General features: G+C 38.8%; 1 protein-coding gene and 2 non-coding genes across 3 annotated transcripts in view; 1 reads left to right on the forward strand and 2 right to left on the reverse strand.

The window, feature by feature from the left end:
* The window catches only part of LOC148565705 (uncharacterized), a 32,865-nt gene extending 18,649 nt beyond the window's left edge, over nucleotides 1-14,216 (reverse strand). Inside the window, exon 1 of the mRNA XM_088487217.1 lies at nucleotides 13,023-14,216. Within this exon, the coding sequence (XP_088343343.1) occupies nucleotides 13,023-14,216 (1,194 nt within the window). The remainder of the gene's footprint in view (nucleotides 1-13,022) is intronic.
* LOC148565706 (small nucleolar RNA R71) lies at nucleotides 3,872-3,975 on the reverse strand. Its single transcript, XR_015884571.1, has one exon. It is a non-coding gene; the product is annotated as a small nucleolar RNA R71 (small nucleolar RNA).
* LOC148565707 (small nucleolar RNA R71) lies at nucleotides 13,687-13,790 on the forward strand. The gene has a single exon (XR_015883952.1). It is a non-coding gene; the product is annotated as a small nucleolar RNA R71 (small nucleolar RNA).
* Nucleotides 14,217-21,229: the final 7,013 nt, after the last annotated feature.

Genomic DNA, 21,229 nt, shown 5'->3' on the forward strand with positions numbered 1-21,229 from the left:
CAGAACTCGAAATGGCGCGCTTCCAATTGCGTTGGTAAGTAGACATCCAGGGCTTTCCAGCAATGTATAATAGTCCATACTTTGCCCAAGTTTAGATGACGCAAACTGGCGTTCAACGCCAGTTCTCTGCCCAATTCTGGCGTCCAGCGCCAGAAACAAGTTGCAAAGTGGAGTTCAACGCCCAAACTGGTACCAAAACTGGCGTTCAACTCCAGGAATGACCTCTACACGTATAACACTTAAGCTCAGCCCAAGCACACACCAAGTGGGCCCCGGAAGTGGATTTATGCATCAATTACTTACTTCTGTAAACCCTAGTAGCTAGTTTATTATAAATAGGACTTTTTACTATTGTATTAGACATCCTGGATTGTACTTTGATCCTGTGATCTCGTTTTGGGGGCTGGACATCTCGGCCATGCCTGGACCTTTCACTTATGTATTTTCAACGGTAGAGTTTCTGCACTCCATAGATTAAGGTGTGGAGCTCTGCTGTTCCTCAAAGATTAATGCAAAGTACTACTGTTTTCTATTCAATTCATCTTATTTCGCTTCTAAGATATTCATTCGCACTTCAATTTGAATGTGATGAACGTGACAATCATCATCATTCCCTATGAACGCGTGCCTGACAACCACTTCCGTTCTACATTAGATTGAATGAGTATCTCTTAGATCTCTTAATCGGAATCTTCGTGGTGTAAGCTAGAATGATGTCGGCATTCAAGAGAATCCGGAAAGTCTAAACATTGTCTGTGGTATTTCGAGTAGGATTCAATGATTGAATGACTGTGACGAGCTTCAAACTCGCGATTGCTGGGCGTAGTGACAGACGCAAAAGGATAGTAAATCCTATTCCAGCATGATCGAGAACCGACAGATGAATATCCGTGCCGTGACAGGGTGCGTTGACCATTTTCACTGAGAGGATAGGATGTAACCATTGACAAGGGTGATGCCTCCAGACAATTAGCCGTGCCGTGACAGGGCATTTGGATCATTTTCCCGAGAGAAGACCGAAAGTAGCCATTGACAATGGTGATGCATCACATAAAGCCAACCATGGAAAGGAGTAAGACTGATTGAATGAAGATAGCAGGAAAGCAGAAGTTCAGAGGAACGAAAGCATCTCTATTCGCTTATCTGAAATTCTCACCAATGATTTACATAAGTATTTCTATCCTTATTTTATTAATTAATTTCGAAAACCCCATTACTATTTTATATCTGCCTGACTGAGATTTACAAGGTGACCATAGCTTACTTCATACCAACAATCTCCGTGGGATTCGACCCTTACTCACGTAAGGTATTACTTGGACGACCCAGTGCACTTGCTGGTTAGTTGTGCGAAGTTGTGAACCATGGTATTGGCATCATGTTTTTTGGCGCCATTACCAGGGAAAGAAAGAGCGATGAATTTTACATAATCAAAGTGTAATCACAATTTCTGCGCACCAAGTTTTTGGCGCCGTTGCCGGGGATTGTTCGAGTTTGGACAACTGACGGTTCATCTTGTTGCTCAGATTAGGTAATTTCCTTTTTGTTTTGTTTTCAAAATTTTTCAAAAATATCTTTCAAAAATTTCTCCTTTGTTTTCGAAAAAAAAAATGTTTTCAAAAATATATTTCTCTTCAGAATTTTTAAGAATGAATTCTAGTGTTTCATAAAGCATGTTGAAGCCTGGCTGGCTGTAAAGCCATGTCCAAATTCTTTTGGACTGAGATTTTACTTATACTCAAGAGAAGAGTTTCTTTGTCTTTCTTAGCAAATTAGCTGATGCAAGTAATAGCATACTAAAGCTTGGCTGGCTATTAAGCCATGCCTGACCCTTTGATTGGAGCTTTAGACTAAAGAGCATAAGATTCCTGGAATTCATATTAAAAATTTTGGAATCCTTATTTTTCCTTTTCAAAATGATTTTCGAAAAAAATTAAAAGAAAATACAAAAAAATCATAAAATCATAAAAATCAAAAATATTTTTTTTTGTTCCTTGTTTGAGTCTTGAGTCATGTTATAAGTTTGGTGTCAATTGCATGTTCATCTTGCATTTTTCGAAAAAATTCATGCATTCATAGTGTTCTTCATGATCTTCAAGTTGTTCTTGGTAAGTCTTCTTGTTTGATCTTTGCATTTGCATGTTTTGTGTCTTTTCTTGTTTTTCATATGCATTCCTGAATTCTTTATGTCTAAGCATTAAAGAATTCTAAGTTTGGTGTCTTGCATGTTTTCTTTGCATTAAAAATTTTTTAAAAATATGTTCTTGATATTCATCATGATCTTCATAGTGTTCTTGGTGTTCATCTTGACATTCATAGCATTCTTGCATGCATCACATGTTTTGATCTAAAATTCTCATGCATTGCATCATTTTTCTTATTTTTCTCTCTCACCATTAAAAATTCAAAAATAAAAAAAATATCTTTCCCTTTTTCTCTCTTAAAATTTCGAAAATTAGATTTGACTTTTTCAAAAATTTTTAAAATCTAGTTGTTTTTATGAGTCAAATCAAATTTTCAATTCAAAAATCTTATCTTTTTCAAAATCTCTTTCAAAAATCAAATCTTTTTCATTTTTCTTAGTTATTTTCGAAAATTATAAAAATGTTTTTCAAAAATCTTTTTCTTAGTTTTATCTCATAATTTTCGAAAATAACATCATCAATTAATGTTTTGATTCAAAAAATTTCAAGTTTGTTACTTGCTTGTTAAGAAAGATTCAAACTTTGAGTTCTAGAATCATATCTTGTGATTTCTTGTGAATCAAGTCATTAATTGTGATTTTCAAAATCAAATCTTTTTCAAAAACTAATTTCTATCATATCTTTTCAAAAATATCTTCTTATCTTACCTTTTTTCAAAAATGTGTTTTCAAAATATCTTTTCTAACTTCCTAACTTCTTATCTTTTCAAAATTTGTTTCAACTAACTAACTAACTTTTTGCTTGTTTCTCATCTTTTTCAAAACCACCTAACTAACTCTCTCCTCTAATTTTCGAAAATATCTTTCCTCTTTTTCAAAAATTCTTTTTAACTAACTAATTATTTTAATTTTTGATTTTCGAAAATTACTAACCTTTTTCAAAAACTATTTTCAAAAATCACTAACTCTTTTTCAAAAATTATTTTTGAAATTTTCCCTCTCTCATCTTATTCTATTTATTTATTCATTTACTAACATCTCTCCCCCACCCACCAAAAATCCGAACCCTCTCTCTCTCTCTCTCTTTTTGAGTTCAGATTTTTCTCTTCTTCTTTTCTTCTACTAACAATAAGGAACCTCTTTACTGTGACATAGAGGATTCCTCTTCTTTTCTTTTTCTCTTCTCTTTCTTATGAGCAGGGACAGAGAAAAGGCATTCTTGTTGAAGCTGATCCAGAACCTGAAAGGACTCTGAAGAGAAAACTAAGAGAAGCTAAATTACAACAATCCAAAGACAACCTTATTGAAAAATTTGAACAAGTAAAGGAGATGGCAGCCGAACCCAACAACAATAATGCAAGGAGAATGCTTGGTGACTTTACTGTACCTAATTCCAATTTACATGGAAGAAGCATCTCCATTCCTACCATTGGAGCAAACAATTTTGAGCTGAAACCTCAGCTAGTTTCTCTGATGCAGCAGAACTGCAAGTTTCATGGACTTCCATCTAAAGATCCTTTTCAGTTCTTAACTGAATTCTTGCAGATCTGTGATACTGTTAAGACTAATGGAGTAGATCCTGAAGTCTACAGGCTCATGCTTTTCCCTTTTGCTGTAAGAGACAGAGCTAGAATATGGTTGGATTCTCAACCCAAAGACATCCTGAACTCTTGGGATAAGCTGGTCACGGCTTTCTTAGCCAAGTTCTTTCCTCCTCAAAAGCTGAGCAAGTTTAGAGCTGATGTTCAAACCTTCAGACAAAAAGAAGGTGAATCCCTCTATGAAGCTTGGGAAAGATACAAACAGTTGACCAAAAAGTGTCCTTCTGACATGCTTTCAGAATGGACCATCCTGGATATATTCTATGATGGTTTATCTGAGCTATCAAAGATGTCATTGGATACTTCTGCAGGTGGATCCATTCACCTAAAGAAAACACCTGCAGAAGCTCAAGAACTCATTGACATGGTTGCTAATAACCAGTTCATGTACACTTCTGAGAGGAATCCTGTGAGTAATGGGACGCCTATGAAGAAGGGAGTTCTTGAAGTTGATACTCTGAATGTCATATTGGCTCAGAACAAAATATTGACTCAGCAAGTCAATATGATTTCTCAGAGTCTGAATGGAATGCAAGCTGCATCCAACAGTACTCAAAAGGCTTCTTATGCAGAAGAAGCTTATGATCCTGAAAACCCTGCAATAGCAGAGGTGAATTACTTAGGTGAACCTTATGGAAACACCTATAATCCATCATGGAGAAATCATCCAAATTTCTCATGGAAGGATCAAAAGCCTCAACAAGGCTTTAATAATGGTGGAAGAAACAGGTTTAGCAATAGCAAGCCTTTTCCATCATCCACTCAGCAACAGACAGAGAACTCTGAACAAAATACTTCTAATTTAGCAAATTTAGTCTCTGATCTATCTAAGGCTACTTTGAGTTTCATGAATGAAACAAGGTCTTCCATTAGAAATTTGGAAGCGCAAGTGGGCCAGCTGAGTAAAAGGATCACTGAAATCCCTCCTAGTACTATCCCAAGCAATACAGAAGAGAATCTAAAAGGAGAGTGCAAGGCCATTGACATAAGCACCATGGCCGAACCTGTAAGGGAAGGAGAGGACATGAATCACAAGGAGGAAGACCCCCTGGGACGTCCAGTGATCAATAAGGAGCTTCCCTCTGAGGAACCAAAGAACTCTGAGGCTCATCTAGAGACCATAGAGATTCCATTGAACCTCCTTATGCCATTCATGAGCTCTGATGAGTATTCCTCTTCTAAAGAGAATGAGGATGTTACTGAAGAGCAAACTGCCAAGTTTCTTGGTGCAATCATGAAGCTGAATGCCAAATTATTTGGTATTGAAACTTGGGAAGATGAACCTCCCTTATTCACCAATGAACTAAGTGATCTGGATCAACTGACATTGCCTCAGAAGAGACAGGATCCTGGAAAGTTCATAATACCTTGTACCATAGGCACCATGATCTTTAAGGCTCTGTGTGACCTTGGTTCAGGGATAAACCTCATACCCCTCTCTGTAATAGAGAAACTGGGAATCTATGGGGTGCAAGCTACTAAAATCTCATTAGAGATGGCAGACAATTCAAGAAAACAGGCTTATGGACAAGAAGAGGACGTGCTAGTAAAGGTTGAAGGCCTTTACATCCCTGCTGATTTCATAGTCCTGGATACTGGAAAGGAAGAGGATGAATCCATCATCCTAGGAAGACCTTTCCTAGCCACAGCAAGAGCTGTGATTGATGTGGACAGAGGAGAATTGATCATTCAATTAAATAAGGACAACCTTGTGTTTACAACTCAAGGATCTCTCTCTGCATCCATGGAGAGGAAGCATAAAGAGCATCTCTCAAAGCAGAGTTAAACAAAGCCCCCACAGTCAAACTCTAAGTTTGGTGTTGGGAGGCCACAACCGAACTCTAAGTTTGGTGTTGAACTCCCATATCCAAACTTTAAGTTTGGTGTTGGAGAGTCTCAACAATGCTCTGAACATCTGTGAGGCTCCATGAGAGCCCACTGTCAAGCTATTGACATTAAAGAAGCGCTTGTTGGGAGGCAACCCAATGTTTATTTATCTAATTTTCATTGTTTTTCATGTTTTATTAGGTTCATGATCATGTGGAGTCACAAAATAAATATAAAAATTGAAAACAAAATCAAAAACAACAGAAGAAAAATCACACCCTGGAGGAAGACCTTACTGGCATTTAAACGCCAGTAAGAAGCATGTTTTGGGCGTTCAACGCCAGAACAGAGCATGGCTCTGGCGCTGAACGCCAGAAATGGGCAGCATCTGGGCGTTTGAATGCCAGAAATGCACCCTGGAGAAGAGCTGGCGCTGAACGCCCAGAACAAGCATGGTTCTGGCGTTCAACGCCAGAAATGGGCTACAAATGGGCGTTCAACGCCCAGAACAAGCACCAATCTGGCGCTGAACGCCCAGAGTTGTGTGCAAAGGCATTTTACATGCCTAATTTGGTGCAAGGTTGTAAATCCTTGAACACCTCAGGATCTGTGGACCCCACAGGATCACCTCACATACCTCCACTCACCTCACCTCCTCATAATCCTATATCACCCTCTCTCTCCATTCATAATCATCCCTTCTGTTCTCCATTCACCACTCACATCCATACACTCATCCCTCTATCTCCTCCATATCTTCTTCTTCTTCATCTATTCTTTCTTCTCTTGCTCGAGGGCGAGCAATATTCTAAGTTTGGTGTGGTAAAAGCATAAGCTTTTTGTTTTTCCATTACCATTAATGGCACCTAAGGCCAGAGAAACCTCAAGAAAGAGGAAAGGGAAGACAAATGCTTCCACCTCTGAGCCATGGGATATGGAAAGATTCATCTCACAAGCCCATCACTAAGAAAAGGATGGAGCAAACAAGAGAGCGCATTCATGAATCTCAACAGGCACATGAAGAAGCTCATCATCAAGAAATCCCTGAGATACATCAAGGGATGCACTTGCCTCCACAGAATTTTTGGGAGCAAATCAACACTCCCTAGGAGAATTAAGTTCCAACATGGGACAATTAAGGGTGGAACATCAAGAACACTCCATCATCCTTCATGAAATAAGAGAAGATCAAAAAGCAATGAGGGAGGAGCAACAAAGACAAGGAAGAGACATAGAAGAGCTCAAGGACATCATTGGTTCCTCAAGAAGGAAACGCCACCATCACTAAGGTGGATTCATTCCTTGTTCTTATTTCTTCTGTTTTTCGTTTTCTATGTTAAGTGCTTATCCATGTTTGTGTCTTCATTACATGATCATTAGTAGTTAGTAACCATGTCTTAAAAGTTATGAATGTCCTATGAATCCATCACCCCTCTTAAATGAAAAATGTTTTAATTCAAAAGAACAAGAAGTACATGAGTTTCGAATTTATCCTTGAACTTAGTTTAATTATATTGATGTGGTGACAATGCTTCTTGTTTTCTGAATGTATGCTTGAACAGTGCATATGTCTTTTGAAGTTGTTGTTTAAGAATGTTAAATATGTTGGCTCTTGAAAGAATGATGACAAGGAGACATGTTATTTGATAATCTGAAAAATCATAAAAATGATTCTTGAAGCAAGAAAAAGCAGCAAAGAACAAAGCTTGCAAAAAAAAAAAAGAAAAAAAAATAGCGAAAAAAATAGAAAGAAAAAAAAGAAAAAGCAAGCAGAAAAAGCCAAAAGCTCTTAAAACCAAGAGGCAAGAGCAAAAAGCCAATAACCCTTAAAACCAAAAGGCAAGGGCAAATAAAAAGGATCCCAAGGCTTTGAGCATCAGTGGATAGGAGGGCCTAAAGGAATAAAATCCTGGCCTAAGCGGCTAAACCAAGCTGTCCCTAACCATGTGCTTGTGGCGTGTAGGTGTCAAGTGAAAACTTGAGACTGAGCGGTTAAAGTCAAGGTCCAAAGCAAAAAAAGAGTGTGCTTAAGAACCCTGGACACCTCTAATTGGGGACTTTAGCAAAGTTGAGTCACAATCTGAAAAGGTTCACCCAATTATGTGTCTGTGGCATTTATGTATCCGGTGGTAATACTGGAAAACAAAGTGCTTAGGGCCACGGCCAAGACTCATAAAATAGATGTATTCAAGAATCATCATACTGAACTAGGAGAATCAATAACACTATCTGAACTCTGAGTTCCTATAGAAGCCAATCATTCTGAACTTCAATGGATAAAGTGAGATGCCAAAACTATTCAAGAGGCAAAAAGCTATAAGTCCCGCTCATATGATTGAAGCTATGTTTCATTGGTAGTTTGAAATTTATAGTATATTCTCTTCTTTTTATCCTATTTGATTTTTAGTTGCTTGGGGACAAGAAACAATTTAAGTTTGGTATTGTGATGAGCGGATAATTTATACGCTTTTTGACATTGTTTTTAGTATATTTTTAGTAGGATCTAGTTACTTTTAGGGATGTTTTCATTAGTTTTTATGTTAAATTCACATTTCTGGACTTTACTATGAGTTTGTATGTTTTCTGTGATTTCAGGTATTTTCTAGCTAAAATTGAGGGACTTGAGCAAAAATCAGATTCAGAGGTTGAAGAAGGACTGCTGATGCTGTTGGATACTAACCTCCCTGCACTCAAAGTGGATTTTCTGGAGCTACAGAACTCGAAATGTCGCGCTTCCAATTGCGTTGGAAATTAGACATCCAGGGCTTTCCAGCAATGTATAATAGTCCATACTTTGCTCAAGTTTAGATGACGCAAACTGGCGTTCAACGCCAGTTCTCTGCCCAATTCTGGCGTCCAGCGCCAGAAACAAGTTGCAAAGTGGAGTTCAACGCCCAAACTGGCACCAAAACTGGCGTTCAACTCCAGGAATGACCTCTACACGTATAACACTTAAGCTCAGCCCAAGCACACACCAAGTGGGCCCCGGAAGTGGATTTATGCATCAATTACTTACTTCTGTAAACCCTAGTAGCTAGTTTATTATAAATAGGACTTTTTACTATTGTATTAGACATCCTGGATTGTACTTTGATCCTGTGATCTTGTTTTGGGGGCTGGCCATCTCGGCCATGCCTGGACCTTTCACTTATGTATTTTCAACGGTAGAGTTTCTGCACTCCATAGATTAAGGTGTGGAGCTCTGCTGTTCCTCAAAGATTAATGCAAAGTACTACTGTTTTCTATTCAATTCATCTTATTTTGCTTCTAAGATATTCATTCGCACTTCAATTTGAATGTGATGAACGTGACAATCATCATCATTCCCTATGAACGCGTGCCTGACAACCACTTCTGTTCTACATTAGATTGAATGAGTATCTCTTAGATCTCTTAATCGGAATCTTCGTGGTGTAAGCTAGAATGATGGCGGCATTCAAGAGAATCCGGAAAGTCTAAACCTTGTCTGTGGTATTCCGAGTAGGATTCAATGATTGAATGACTGTGACGAGCTTCAAACTTGCGATTGCTGGGCGTACTGACAGACGCAAAAGGATAGTAAATCCTATTCCAGCATGATCGAGAACCGACAGATGAATAGCCGTGCCGTGACAGGGTACGTTGACCATTTTCACTGAGAGGATAGGATGTAACCATTGACAAGGGTGATGCCTCCAGACGATTAGCCGTGCCGTGACAAGGCATTTGGATCATTTTCCCGAGAGAAGACCAAAAGTAGCCATTGACAATGGTGATGCATCACATAAAGCCAGCCATGGAAAGGAGTAAGACTGATTGAATGAAGATAGTAGGAAAGCAGAAGTTCAGAGGAACGAAAGCATCTCTATTCGCTTATCTGAAATTCTCACCAATGATTTACATAAGTATTTCTATCCTTATTTTATTAATTAATTTCGAAAACCCCATTACTATTTTATATCTGCCTGACTGAGATTTACAAGGTGACCATAGCTTGCTTCATACCAACAATCTCTGTGGGATTCGACCCTTACTCACGTAAGGTATTACTTGGACGACCCAGTGCACTTGCTGGTTAGTTGTGCGAAGTTGTGAACCATGGTATTGGCATCATGTTTTTTGGCGCCATTACCAGGGAAAGAAAGAGCGATGAATTTTACATAATCAAAGTGTAATCACAATTTCTGCGCACCAGCATCCATAGGAACTCATAATTCAGATAGTGTTATTGACTCTCCTAGTTCAGTATGTTGATTCTTGAACACAGCTACTTTATGAGTCTTGGCTGTGACCCTAAGCATTTTGTTTTCCAGTATTACCACCGGATACATAAATGCCACAGACACATAACTGAGTGAACCTTTTCAGATTATGACTCAGCTTTGCTAGAGTCCCCAGTTAGAGGTGCCCAGAGTTCTTAAGCACACTCTTTTTGCTTTGGATCACGACTTTAACCGCTCAGTCTCAAGCTTTTCACTTGACACCTTCACGCCACAAACACATAGTTAGGGACAGCTTGATTTAGCCACTTAGGCCAGGATTTTATTCCTTAGGGCCCTCCTATCCATTAATGCTCAAAGTCTTGGATCCTTTTTACCCTTTGCCTTTTAGTTTAAAGGGTTATTGGCTTTTTCTGCTTGTTTTTTTTTTTTTTTGCAAGCTTTGTGTTTTTCACTGCTCTTTCTTGCTTCAAGAATCAATTTTATGATTTTTCAGATTATCAATAACATTTTTCTTTTTCATCATTCTTTCAAGAGCCAACAATTTTAACATTCATAAACTTCACTATCAAAAAATATGCACTGTTCATGTCATGCATTCAGAATCACAGAAAATACCACCACATCTCAGTAAATCAGACTATTTTTAAAATTAACTCAATTTCTCATGCAACACATCACTTCTTTTTCTTTTCTTTTTAAATTCAAGTTCAGTGAGTGGTACATGAAACATCTTTTCAGTCATTAAAGCAATTAAAAGAAAACTAAACTAGTCCTAGGATTCTAACTAATAAAGGATCATGCAACAAACAAAGCAAAATAATAGAAAACCGGAACATAACATAGATAAAGAGGGGAGGAATAAAAAATGAAAGGAACTCAACCACCTTAATTATCCTAGCGGTCGCTTTATTCTTCAGGTTGTGCTCCTTCGTGAAGATGATTCACCTCCCTTTTGTACTAGAAAACCTATAAGCGCAGCGTCAACACCAAACTTAAAGGTTTGCTTGTCCTCAAGCAAATAAGAACTGAAAATAGAGGAGACAAATATTAAAATGAAAGAAAAAAATAAAAGGATAAGAGAATAAGAGAGAATTAGGATTGGGAGAGAGAGAGAAAGAAAACTGGGCGGTGCAAGCGACGCGTTCGCGTCAATGACGCGATCGCATGCGTCGCGCATTCTTCATAATGACGCGTTAGCGTCAGGCACGCGTCCACGTGGATGGCCATGTATGCAACTGACGCGAACGCGTCAGTCACGCGTCCGCGTGACCAAATTTGTGCTTTTAGCACATTTCTTGCCCCAAGCTGGCACAACTCTCTGCCCAAATGCTCTTTTACGTCGAATTTGCAGGTCACGCGATCGCGTCGGTGACGCGACCGCGTGAATGACGAAAATCACAAACGACGCAAACGCGTGAGGTACGCGATCGCGTGGGATCGTTTGTGCGAAAGGCTCCATTCTGGAGCTACTCCCGCGCAACTCTCTGTAACTTTTTATTTTTTTCTTGCACCCCTAGATGACGCGTTCGCGTCAGCGACGCTGGCGCGTCGGGTGCTTTTTTTTTTTTTTGAAATATAGCTTGAGGTGTTCAGTTCCTGGAAGAACATAGCTGCATGATCAGAAAATTAGTAAGAACTCAAAAAAAAATAAAATAAAATAACTAAGAAAACTACTACTACGAAAAATAGCTAAGGATACGAATTTATCGGGTTGCCTCCCGACAAGCTCTTCTTTATCGTCACTAGCTTGACGGTCAGCTCCTCTAAGGAGGAGGATCATAGGGGCTCAGCTCTTCACCCCTTACTTTGAACTTCTTTCCTATGTCTCCATAACGTAGCTCAATATGCTCCAGAGAGAGGATTTTGATTACTGTATAAACCCATGCTGGATTGCTGGTCAACACCACCTTCATTCCTGGGGAGAAACCTTCAGTGGGGATCTTTTTGTTTCTCCATCCTCTGGGTATTTTTTTTCTTTTTGGGGATCTCCTCTTTGGTAGATGATGCAGTTTCAACACCAAACTTAGGTTTGATGTCAGGCGGAATTTTATCGGTTGTCACCACAGGAGGTTTGAGTTGCAAATTCTGCTGTGCATCATCAGGGGGTTCTTGAAAGTTTGGATCAATAAGCTCAGCCTGCATGCACCTCTCTTCTTCACCTGTTGAATGTACATCTTTGAAGACATGAAAGACCAGTTGCTCATTATGCACTCTAAGCACCAATTCACCCACTTCTACATCAATCAGTGCTCTTCCAGTGGCTAGGAATGGTCTTCCTAGAATTATAGAGGCATTCTCATCCTCCCCTATATCAAGAATCACAAAATCTGCTGGGAGGAAGAACTTACCCACTTTGACCAAGATATTCTCCACTAATCCGTATGCCGGCTTCATAGATTTGTCCGCCATCTGTAATGCTATCTTTGTGGGTTGTGCCTCTTGGATATGCAGCTTCTTCATCAAAGATAAGGGCATTAGATTTATGCTTGCCCCTAGATCACATAGGGCTTTCTCAAAGGTTGTGCTCCCAATGGTGCATGGAATTTGAAAGCTGCCTGGATCTGGCATCTTCCTTGGCAAGTTATTCTGAATGACAGCACTACATTCCTTAGTCAGGACTACTGTCTCATCTCCCTTTAAACGCTTTTTCTTTGACAACAGCTCCTTCATGAACTTGACATAGATAGGCATTTGCTCCAAAACCTCAGCAAAAGGAATATTGATTTGTAACTTTCTGAAGATTTCCAAGAACTTTGAAAACTGCTTGTCCTTGGTCTCCTTTTGAAGTCTCTGAGGATACGACATCTTAGGCTTGTACTCAGGAGCCTTTGGCAGTGTAGGATAAGTGTCAAGAGAGTCTGGGAATGGGTTGTCTGCACGCTTTGGAGGGGCGTGCTCTACTTCTTCCTTCTTTTCATCTGGAGCTTCCTTTTCAACTAGCTCTTCATTGGCCTTGGTCTCAGAGCCAGCTACTTTACCACTTCTCAATTGAATAGCCTTGCAATCTTCTCCTGGGTTTACCACTGTATCCTCTTGAAATGTACTTGCAGACTTCTCAAGTATTTGCTTGCTCAGTTGGCCCACTAGCACCTCTAAGTTTCTAATAGAGGCTCTAGTTTCCTGTATAACTTGTGCTTCCGTACTTGCCACTTGTTCACTTATTACAGTGATAGCCTTGCATTCCTCTCTTGGATTTGGAATTATGTTACCAGGAAGGCTATTAGTGGTCCTCTGATCAATTTCATTAACCTTTGTGGCTAATTGACCCATTTGAATCTCCAGGTTCTTGATGGATGCTTTGGTTTCTTGTCTAAAACCTGTCAATATTGCTTCCAAATCATTGTTTTGTTGGAAACTGCCCTGAGAACTATTGTTGAAGTTCTGAGGTCTCTGAGGTTGGTCCCTCCACCCAAAGTTTGGGTGATTTCTCCATCCCGGGTTGTATGTCTTAGAATATGGATCATTGTTAGGATTCCTAGGGCCACTCCCCATGTAATTCACCTGTTCAGAAGAAGGTTGAGCATAATCATAATTATCATTTTGCATAAAGTTACCTGCCATGTCATAGGAGACTTTCTGTGGTGGATTTTGGGTGTTGATAGCTGAGACTTGCATGCCACCCATCTGTTGAGTAAGTAGATTTATTTGCTGAGACATCAGCTTGTTCTGAGCAAGAAGAGCATTAACAGCTTTTACTTCCAACACACCTTTCTTTTGAGAGGTTTCAGAGTTCACGGGATTCCTGTTAGATGAGTAGAGATATTGGTTGCTTGCAACTAATTCAATCAGCTCAATAGTCTCCTCTGGTGTCTTCTTCTTGTGCAATGAACCGCCTGCAGAGATATCTAAGCTCATCTTTGACATCTCTCCTAAGCCTTCATAAAAGATATCCAGTTGGGTCCACTTGGAGAACATGTCAGGAGGGCATTGCCTAGTCAGTAGCTTGTATCTCTCCCAAGCTTCATAAAGAGTTTCACCCTCCTTCTGTCTGAAAGTCTGAACCTCCAACCTAAGCTTAGTCAGCTTCTTTGGTGGGAAAAATTTAGTGAGAAATTCAGTAACGACCTTTTCCCAAGTATTCAGACTCTCCTTTGGTTGGGAATCTAGCCATAGCTTTGCTTTATCCCTCAGAGCAAACGGGAAAAGCATGAGTCTGTACACCTCTGGATTCACTCCATTTGTCTTCACAGTATCACATATCTGCAGAAAATCAGATATGAACTGATTTGGATCTTCATGAGGAAGTTCATGATACTGGCAGTTTTGCTGCACCAGGGTGACCAGTTGTGGCTTCAACTCAAAGTTATTTGCAGTTATAGGAGGCACCACAATACTTTTTCCATAAAGATCCGCAGTAGGGGCAGAATAAGAGCCAAGCACTCTCCTCTGTTGATCATCCCCATTCGGATTTACCATATTGGCATTAACATTATTATTCACCATAGTAGATTCTGCAGCCTTGCAAAGTCTTGCTTGTTGTAAACGTTGCCTGAAAGTTCTTTCAGGTTCAGGATCAAAGTCTAAGAGATGTTCTTTGTCTCTATTCCTACGCATACACAAGCAGAAACAACAAAAAAAATGGGACTCTCTACGTCAGAGTGCAGAGAAGTCCCTGTGAGGTAACCTATGTAAAATAATAAAATAAAAATACTAAATAAATAACTAAAAAATTTGAAAATTTAAAAGAAAAAAATTAAACAGAAAAATTAAAATAACATTAACTGAGTAACACCAAACTTAAATTCAGAAATTTAGAAAAAAAAAATATTAATACTAAAATATTTATTTATATATAAAATATATTTTTTTTGGAAAATCAAATAATAAAAAAAATTAAAACGAAACAGGGGGAGGGGGGTTCACGGAAAAATAAGAAAGAAAAAAAATATATTTTTATTTATTTATTTAATTATTTTTTTTTAATAAAAGTAAAATAAATAAATAAAAAAGGTACGGCGTAAAGGGTGGGGGAAATAAACGAAAAGGAAAAAAAAATAACGTAAAGGATAAAAAGAAAAAAATCAACGTAAAGAAAAGAAAAAAAAATAATCGTAAGAAAAAAAAATGCAAAATAAAAAAAATTAATAATAATAAAAAAAATAAAAAAATTATCTAATCTAAGCAATCAAATAACGAGTAGTTGTTAATCACAATCAATTCCCGACAACGGCGCCAAAAATTTGATGCGGTATTTTTATAACCACACTTACTAATCGGCAAGTGTACCGGGTCGTATCAAGTGATACCTTACGTGAGTAAGGGTCGATCCCACGAGGATTGATGGATTAAACAACAATAGCGTTTGATAGGATTAGTTAGACAGACAAAAAATAGTGTTGAGATGCAATATAAAAGACATTAAACAATATTAAAAATATTGAAGAAAGGCAAGTAATTAAGATGGGAATAATATATGGAGAAGATAGTTAAGGTTTCAGAGTTATCTATTTTTCCGGATTAACTTTTCTTAACTAATTTAATTATACAGGATTTAATTTATGGCAAACTGTATGTGACTAGACCCTAATTCCTTAGACCTTCCTAGTCTCCTCTAAAATTCATCAACAGCCAATTCCTTGGTCAATTAATTCCACTTAGAGGGTGATAATCAATTTCTAGTTTATATGCCACAAAAACTCTAATTACCCAAAAATAAAAGGATTATATGTCACGTATCCCGTTAAATCCAAATAATTAAAATTTAGGAGAAATTGTTTTCAAGCTGTTATTCAAGTAAAGAGCTTTTCCAAATTTTACAGGAACTCAAATAGAAAAAGGGTCATACTTCCGTTCCACCCAAATTCATAAAATAAAGAGCGAAAACAATTCTTAAATTATAAATCCACACATAAATTAAAATAGTAAAAGCAATAAAATTAATCCATAGAAATAGACAGAGCTCCTAACCTTAACAGTGGAGGTTTAGTTGCTCATGGAAAATAGAAAATAAGGATTCAGGTAAAAATGTACTGTCCTCCAATCTGATGGCATCAAATCCCTTTTTATAACTAATCCTAATAAATTTAAAATCTAATATTTAAAATTAAACTTAAGATAATATCTTTTCCTAATTTAAGATTTGAATTTAAATTTGAATTAATTAACAGATCTTCAGTTGATGGGTGGGGACCACTTGTTCTGTCCATTCTGCAGCTTCTAATCTGTGTTTTCTGGACTGAAAATTGAGTTAAAACAGCCCAAAAATCGCCCCCAGCGTTTTTCTGCATTTTCTGCACGTGGCGCATGTGACGCGTCCGCGTCGTCCACGCGTTCGCGTCATTTGTGCAGATTCCAGTCCACGCGTTCGCGTCAGGCACGCGATCGCGTCATTGCGATTTCCTCCATTCCGCGCGGTCGCGTGAGCCATGCGTCCGCGTCTGTATTCGCTGGTCATCTCCTTGGCTTCTTCTCTTTCTCTGCAGAAATTCCATCAAATTCCGCCAAATGCTACCTAAAATAAACAGTATTGTACAAAACTCAAAATAGCATCCATAGTGGCTAAAATATAATTAATTCTTAATTAAATTCAACAATTTAGATGCAAATTCACTAGGAAAAGATAGACAAGATGCTCACGCATCATCAGCGTGGCACGCCAGTTCAACAAGGCAGAGGGGACTGGAAGGTTCAGCACAAGGGCGTGTCACTTGAGCTCGAAGGCGTGGCACACCAACCTTGTTTATTCCCTGGGCGTGCCACTTGAGCTCTAGGTGTGGCATGCCAAGCTAGAAGAGCTCAATACCATAATGGGCATGCCACTTGAGCTCGAAGGCGTGGCACGCCAACCTTGTTCATACCCTGGGCGTGCCACTTGAGATCGAAGGCGTGGCACGCCAGTTCATTGGTCCAGAGAGGAAGGATGCAGCATCCACCATGGGTGTGCCACTTGAGATCGAAAGCGTGACACGCCAACACAAGCCTCCAAAGAAGAAGATCACTGGGTGTGCCACTTGGGATAATGGGCGTGCCACTTGATGATTGAGGCATGGCACGCCAACATTACTTGCACCCAGGGTATGCCACTTGAGACCTAGGCGTGGCACGCCAGTGTAGTTGACCAGAGAAGAGAATGAAGTCCTTATTAAGGGCGTGGCACGCCAGCTACTAGGCGTGGCATGCCAGTTCAACATTCCAGAGAAGAAGGATGAAGAGTTTACTAAGGGCGTGGCACACCAGACTTGGGCGTGCCACGCTAGTTCAAGTCTCCAGAGGAGGATGATCATGCTTTATTAAGGGCATGGCACGCCAGACCTGGGCGTGCCACGCCAGTTCTAATTTCCAGAAAAGAAGGAAGGAAAAGCCACAATGGGCATGCCACTTGAGCTCGAAGGCGTGGCACGCCAAGCTAGCTGGAAGAAGGGAGTGTGCCACTTGGGAGTAGGCATGGCAGGCTAAGCCAAGCTGAGGAGCTGGGCGTGGCACGCCGCTCAACCGCCACTCACACGCCAGGCACATGGTTCATTTTATTAGAATTTCCTTTTCTTTTCAATTGTAATTTTCTTTCCCTTTTTGTAATTTTCCTTTTCTAGTAATAGGAGTAGTATAAATACCCCCTGAGAATACTGAAAAAGGGATTAGACTAGTGGTTAGTTTTAGTCTTACTTTACCCTTCACTTCATCTTCTTTCATCTCTTGTACTTTTCTCTAAGTTATGAGTAGCTAAACTCCCTCTCATTGGGAGAGGGAGCTCTGTTGTACTTGATAGATTAATGATAGTGAATTTCTTCTTCTCTTTATCTTCTCTTTGATTTGCTAGAAGGAATTTCGTTCTTCATGCTTAGTGTTCAATCGTCTTGGAAAAGAGGTTGAATGCAAAATGGGTTTCATAGGAACCTTGGAAAAAGAAACATGAAACCATGCTTGAAATCCCTTCTCACACTTGGGTAGATTTGGGTTTTGGAATTGGATATGGTGACATGAAATCCACCCACTATTTGGATCTATGAGGATGTGCGGTATAATCAAGGACCAAGCATATCTCTCTTCATGAGCAATTAGACCAAGGAATTGGCTGATTATCAAGATTTGAGAGATTGAATCACCAAGGGATTGGGGTTCAATTAATTTTGATTGCCAAGAGGTTAATGAGTTGCATGATCGAAGATGAGATGATCTGAATTTAATCCAAAGAGAGCAACATCTCCTAATCCCAATGAATCTTCCCTATTCTTATCTTCCCCATTCTTTATAGCTTTCTTTTAATTTATACTATTACCCATTCCCCCTTTATAATTCAGTCATTTATATTCCAGCACTTTACAATTCTGTTATTTACTTTTCTACACTTTATTGCTTTCCTTTACCTTTAAGTCATTTAAATTTCTGCTATTTAGAATTCTGCACTCAATAATCTCTATTGATTAGCTTGACTAAATCACCTATTAACTAAATTTGTTCAATCAATCAATCTCTATGGGATTCGACCTCATTCTTTATGAGTTATTACTTGACGATAATTTGGTGCGCTTGCCAAAGAACGGATTCATTATATAGTGAGTGAAATCCGGTCATCAGTATATACGAGATAAACCCAAAAAGGCCCAAAAGACAGCTTACCAAACCTGTTTCTCCAAATAAACCTCTAGGAGGGACAAAGTATAATATATACATAGTGGAGAGATAAACAACAAATATTCGTATAGAATGAGAACCGGAGGTTCTCAGCATGGTAGTGGTGCCGCATACATAAGATATAAGTTCCCGGGAAAGCCAGAGGCAATCCTAGAACTCCGACACTCAGATTATAAAACTTAAAGATTTAAAAACGAAAACCAGAAGTAGGGTGGTTCTCTAAGCTTCCTAAATTTAACTAAAACTGTACTAAAACCCTCAATCCTCCGCCTTTCCTCCAATCCTCCAACTCTGGTGCACAAACAAGCAAAACAGACAAGACAAGCACATACAAAAAGCATATATAACAAGTAGACAATTAGCAATTAACATGAATAAACAATTAAGCAAGCCAAGACAATGCACACTCAAACAAACATACAAATGCACATGATTCATGCCTTTTCTACTGACTGTGAGCTTACATGTCAGTTATATCACCAGAACCCGACACATCCGGCAGCTAACCCGGATATCATCTCTCTAACATGCCTCTACACTCTTGGGATATAGTGCCCGTCACACTCTTGGGATATAGTGCCTGCCACACTCATAGGATATAGTGCCTGTCGCATTTCCTGGGACAAAGTGTTTTCACACTCTTGGGATATAGCGCTAGCCATGCTCTCAGAATATAGTGCCTGTCATACTCATAGGATATATTGCCCGCCACATTTTCGAAGGTAAGGTGCTCCCACACTCTTGGGATATAGCGCCCGCCACGCACTCGGGATATAGTGCCCGTCACACTCATGAGATATAGTACCCGACACACCTTACAACAGAGAGAAACTCAACATACTCATCATCATCAATCATCCCAAATAGAGTTCAATTATCATATTCATTCATAAACATTCATTCAATATTATTATGGCCAAATATTCATCAATTGCATAACACTTTCACACTTCTCAACCATGATTCATCATGTTTTCAAGATTTTTTCTCTTCCAAGCTACCATCCCTTCCTAACTCCACCTTATCACTAAGCATACAACTAAAGTTTAGGGTTAAAAGAGTAAAAATAGAGGTTTAGAGGCACGAAATTATGTTTTAAAACAAAAAATCTACTTTGCTGAAAACAAGGGTCACGCATACGCGAGATGCCCAACCCAAAAGGGTTGGTCGTGTCGCGTGTAGGTGTTCGCATACGCAAGATATGCAGAGTGGCAAAAATGTTGAATGCTGCAGAATTTTAGTTTTGCACTCCGAACTTCCGACACTCATAACTTTTTTGTTTTAAAGCATTTATCATCTGTTTTTTGAACGGCGTAAACTTTACCGAGCCAATTTGCATATGAAAGAAGTTTGAAACAATTTGGGAGTTTGAGGACTAAGTTATGGCTCGCCAAAGTTTGGCCAAAAATCAGTTTTTCGCATAACTTCTCCAACCTCTATTTTACCAATAATCATAACTCATTTCTAACATTCCAAGCTTACAAACAATATCAAGACATACTAAATCATACCTCCTCATCCCACATTCATATTATGACATCTTATATACAATTTATCAAGTCCAACTTCAATAAGCTTAACACCCACAATCATTCCACATAACTTATCATCAATACATAAGCATTCTCAACCCCCACAAATAATCATTATTCATATCAAATATTATCATCATAAATCCATATCATCTCAAATATCACATAGTCTCATCAACTTCATCACTTGAAACAATTATCATCAATTATTTAACATACAATCTAATCACCCAACTCAACAACACTAAGAACAAGTACTCATATGTTCACTAATATCATCAAAGGTACTAAGCATTTAGCATACTCATGCACTCCAAGCTATCCTATGGTCATCTAGCCTAAGTTTTCACAAGACATTATATATTAAATACGAGAAACCAAAACCATACCTTGGTCAATTTTCCATTAATCTCGGAACACCTCAAGCATTCACCGCACCGCAAGCTCCACCACTCCAGTCCCTCACCAACAAACCCAGCCTCCAAAGTTCAATCTCTAGCTTTCAATTTCTCAACTTGTCTCTGATCCACAACCAATTTCAATCTAACATCATAATATTCACTATAATCAACATAGATTTCACTAATTCAACGTTTCACAAAGGGTTTGAGGGTGCTTTCCTGACCCACAGCTCCAATGAGCTAAACCCGAGAAAACCCGCAAGCTAATTCGAACCTAAACACCGAAATTAAACAATTTTCAACATAATTGTTCATCAAATTTTTGAAATTGGGAAGGAAAAAATTGAGGAAGAAAACATGGATTCCTTACCTGATTAGGTACTGGGTTTTGTAGAGCTTGACGCGCTGGTCACGTAACCGCAAACGGTACGGCGATCGGAGTTTCGGATCAAAAGTTATAAGGATTTGAATTAAGGACCAAGGGTTTGTAATTTGAGAATTGTTCTCCCCTCTTTTGCTTCTAAGTTCAGCATGTTTCCATTTCCATTTAAGGGAGAAAGGGCTGATGCCCTTCATTTATATAGCAAGTGGGCTGGACCTTGGGCCCATTTTGGGCCTGTTCACTCGATTTGGCACAATCTTGGGCCAAATTCTTTAGAATTAGTGTCAAATTTTTATTTTAATTAGTTCTACCTCACTAAACTATAAAATTCTATTTTCTAATTTATTTGCTTAATAATTAATTTATTAATTAATTATTCACTCATTTTGCAGGTTTTACGCATCATGTGCATTGCATGTTTTGCTTGAGTGTGCATTATTTTGTTTTGCCTAACTGCTTATCTTTGCTTATCTGCTACTTGCTGTATCTTTACCATTATCTATGTTTTCCTTATTTGATTTGTATGTGTATGTATTTGAGAGATCCCTCATGCTGGTAGAGGTACTGAGA

Source organism: Arachis ipaensis, chromosome B5 (assembly GCF_059453495.1).
Source record: "Arachis ipaensis isolate K30076 ecotype BB chromosome B5, ASM5945349v1, whole genome shotgun sequence".
Classification (NCBI taxonomy): domain Eukaryota; kingdom Viridiplantae; phylum Streptophyta; class Magnoliopsida; order Fabales; family Fabaceae; genus Arachis; species Arachis ipaensis.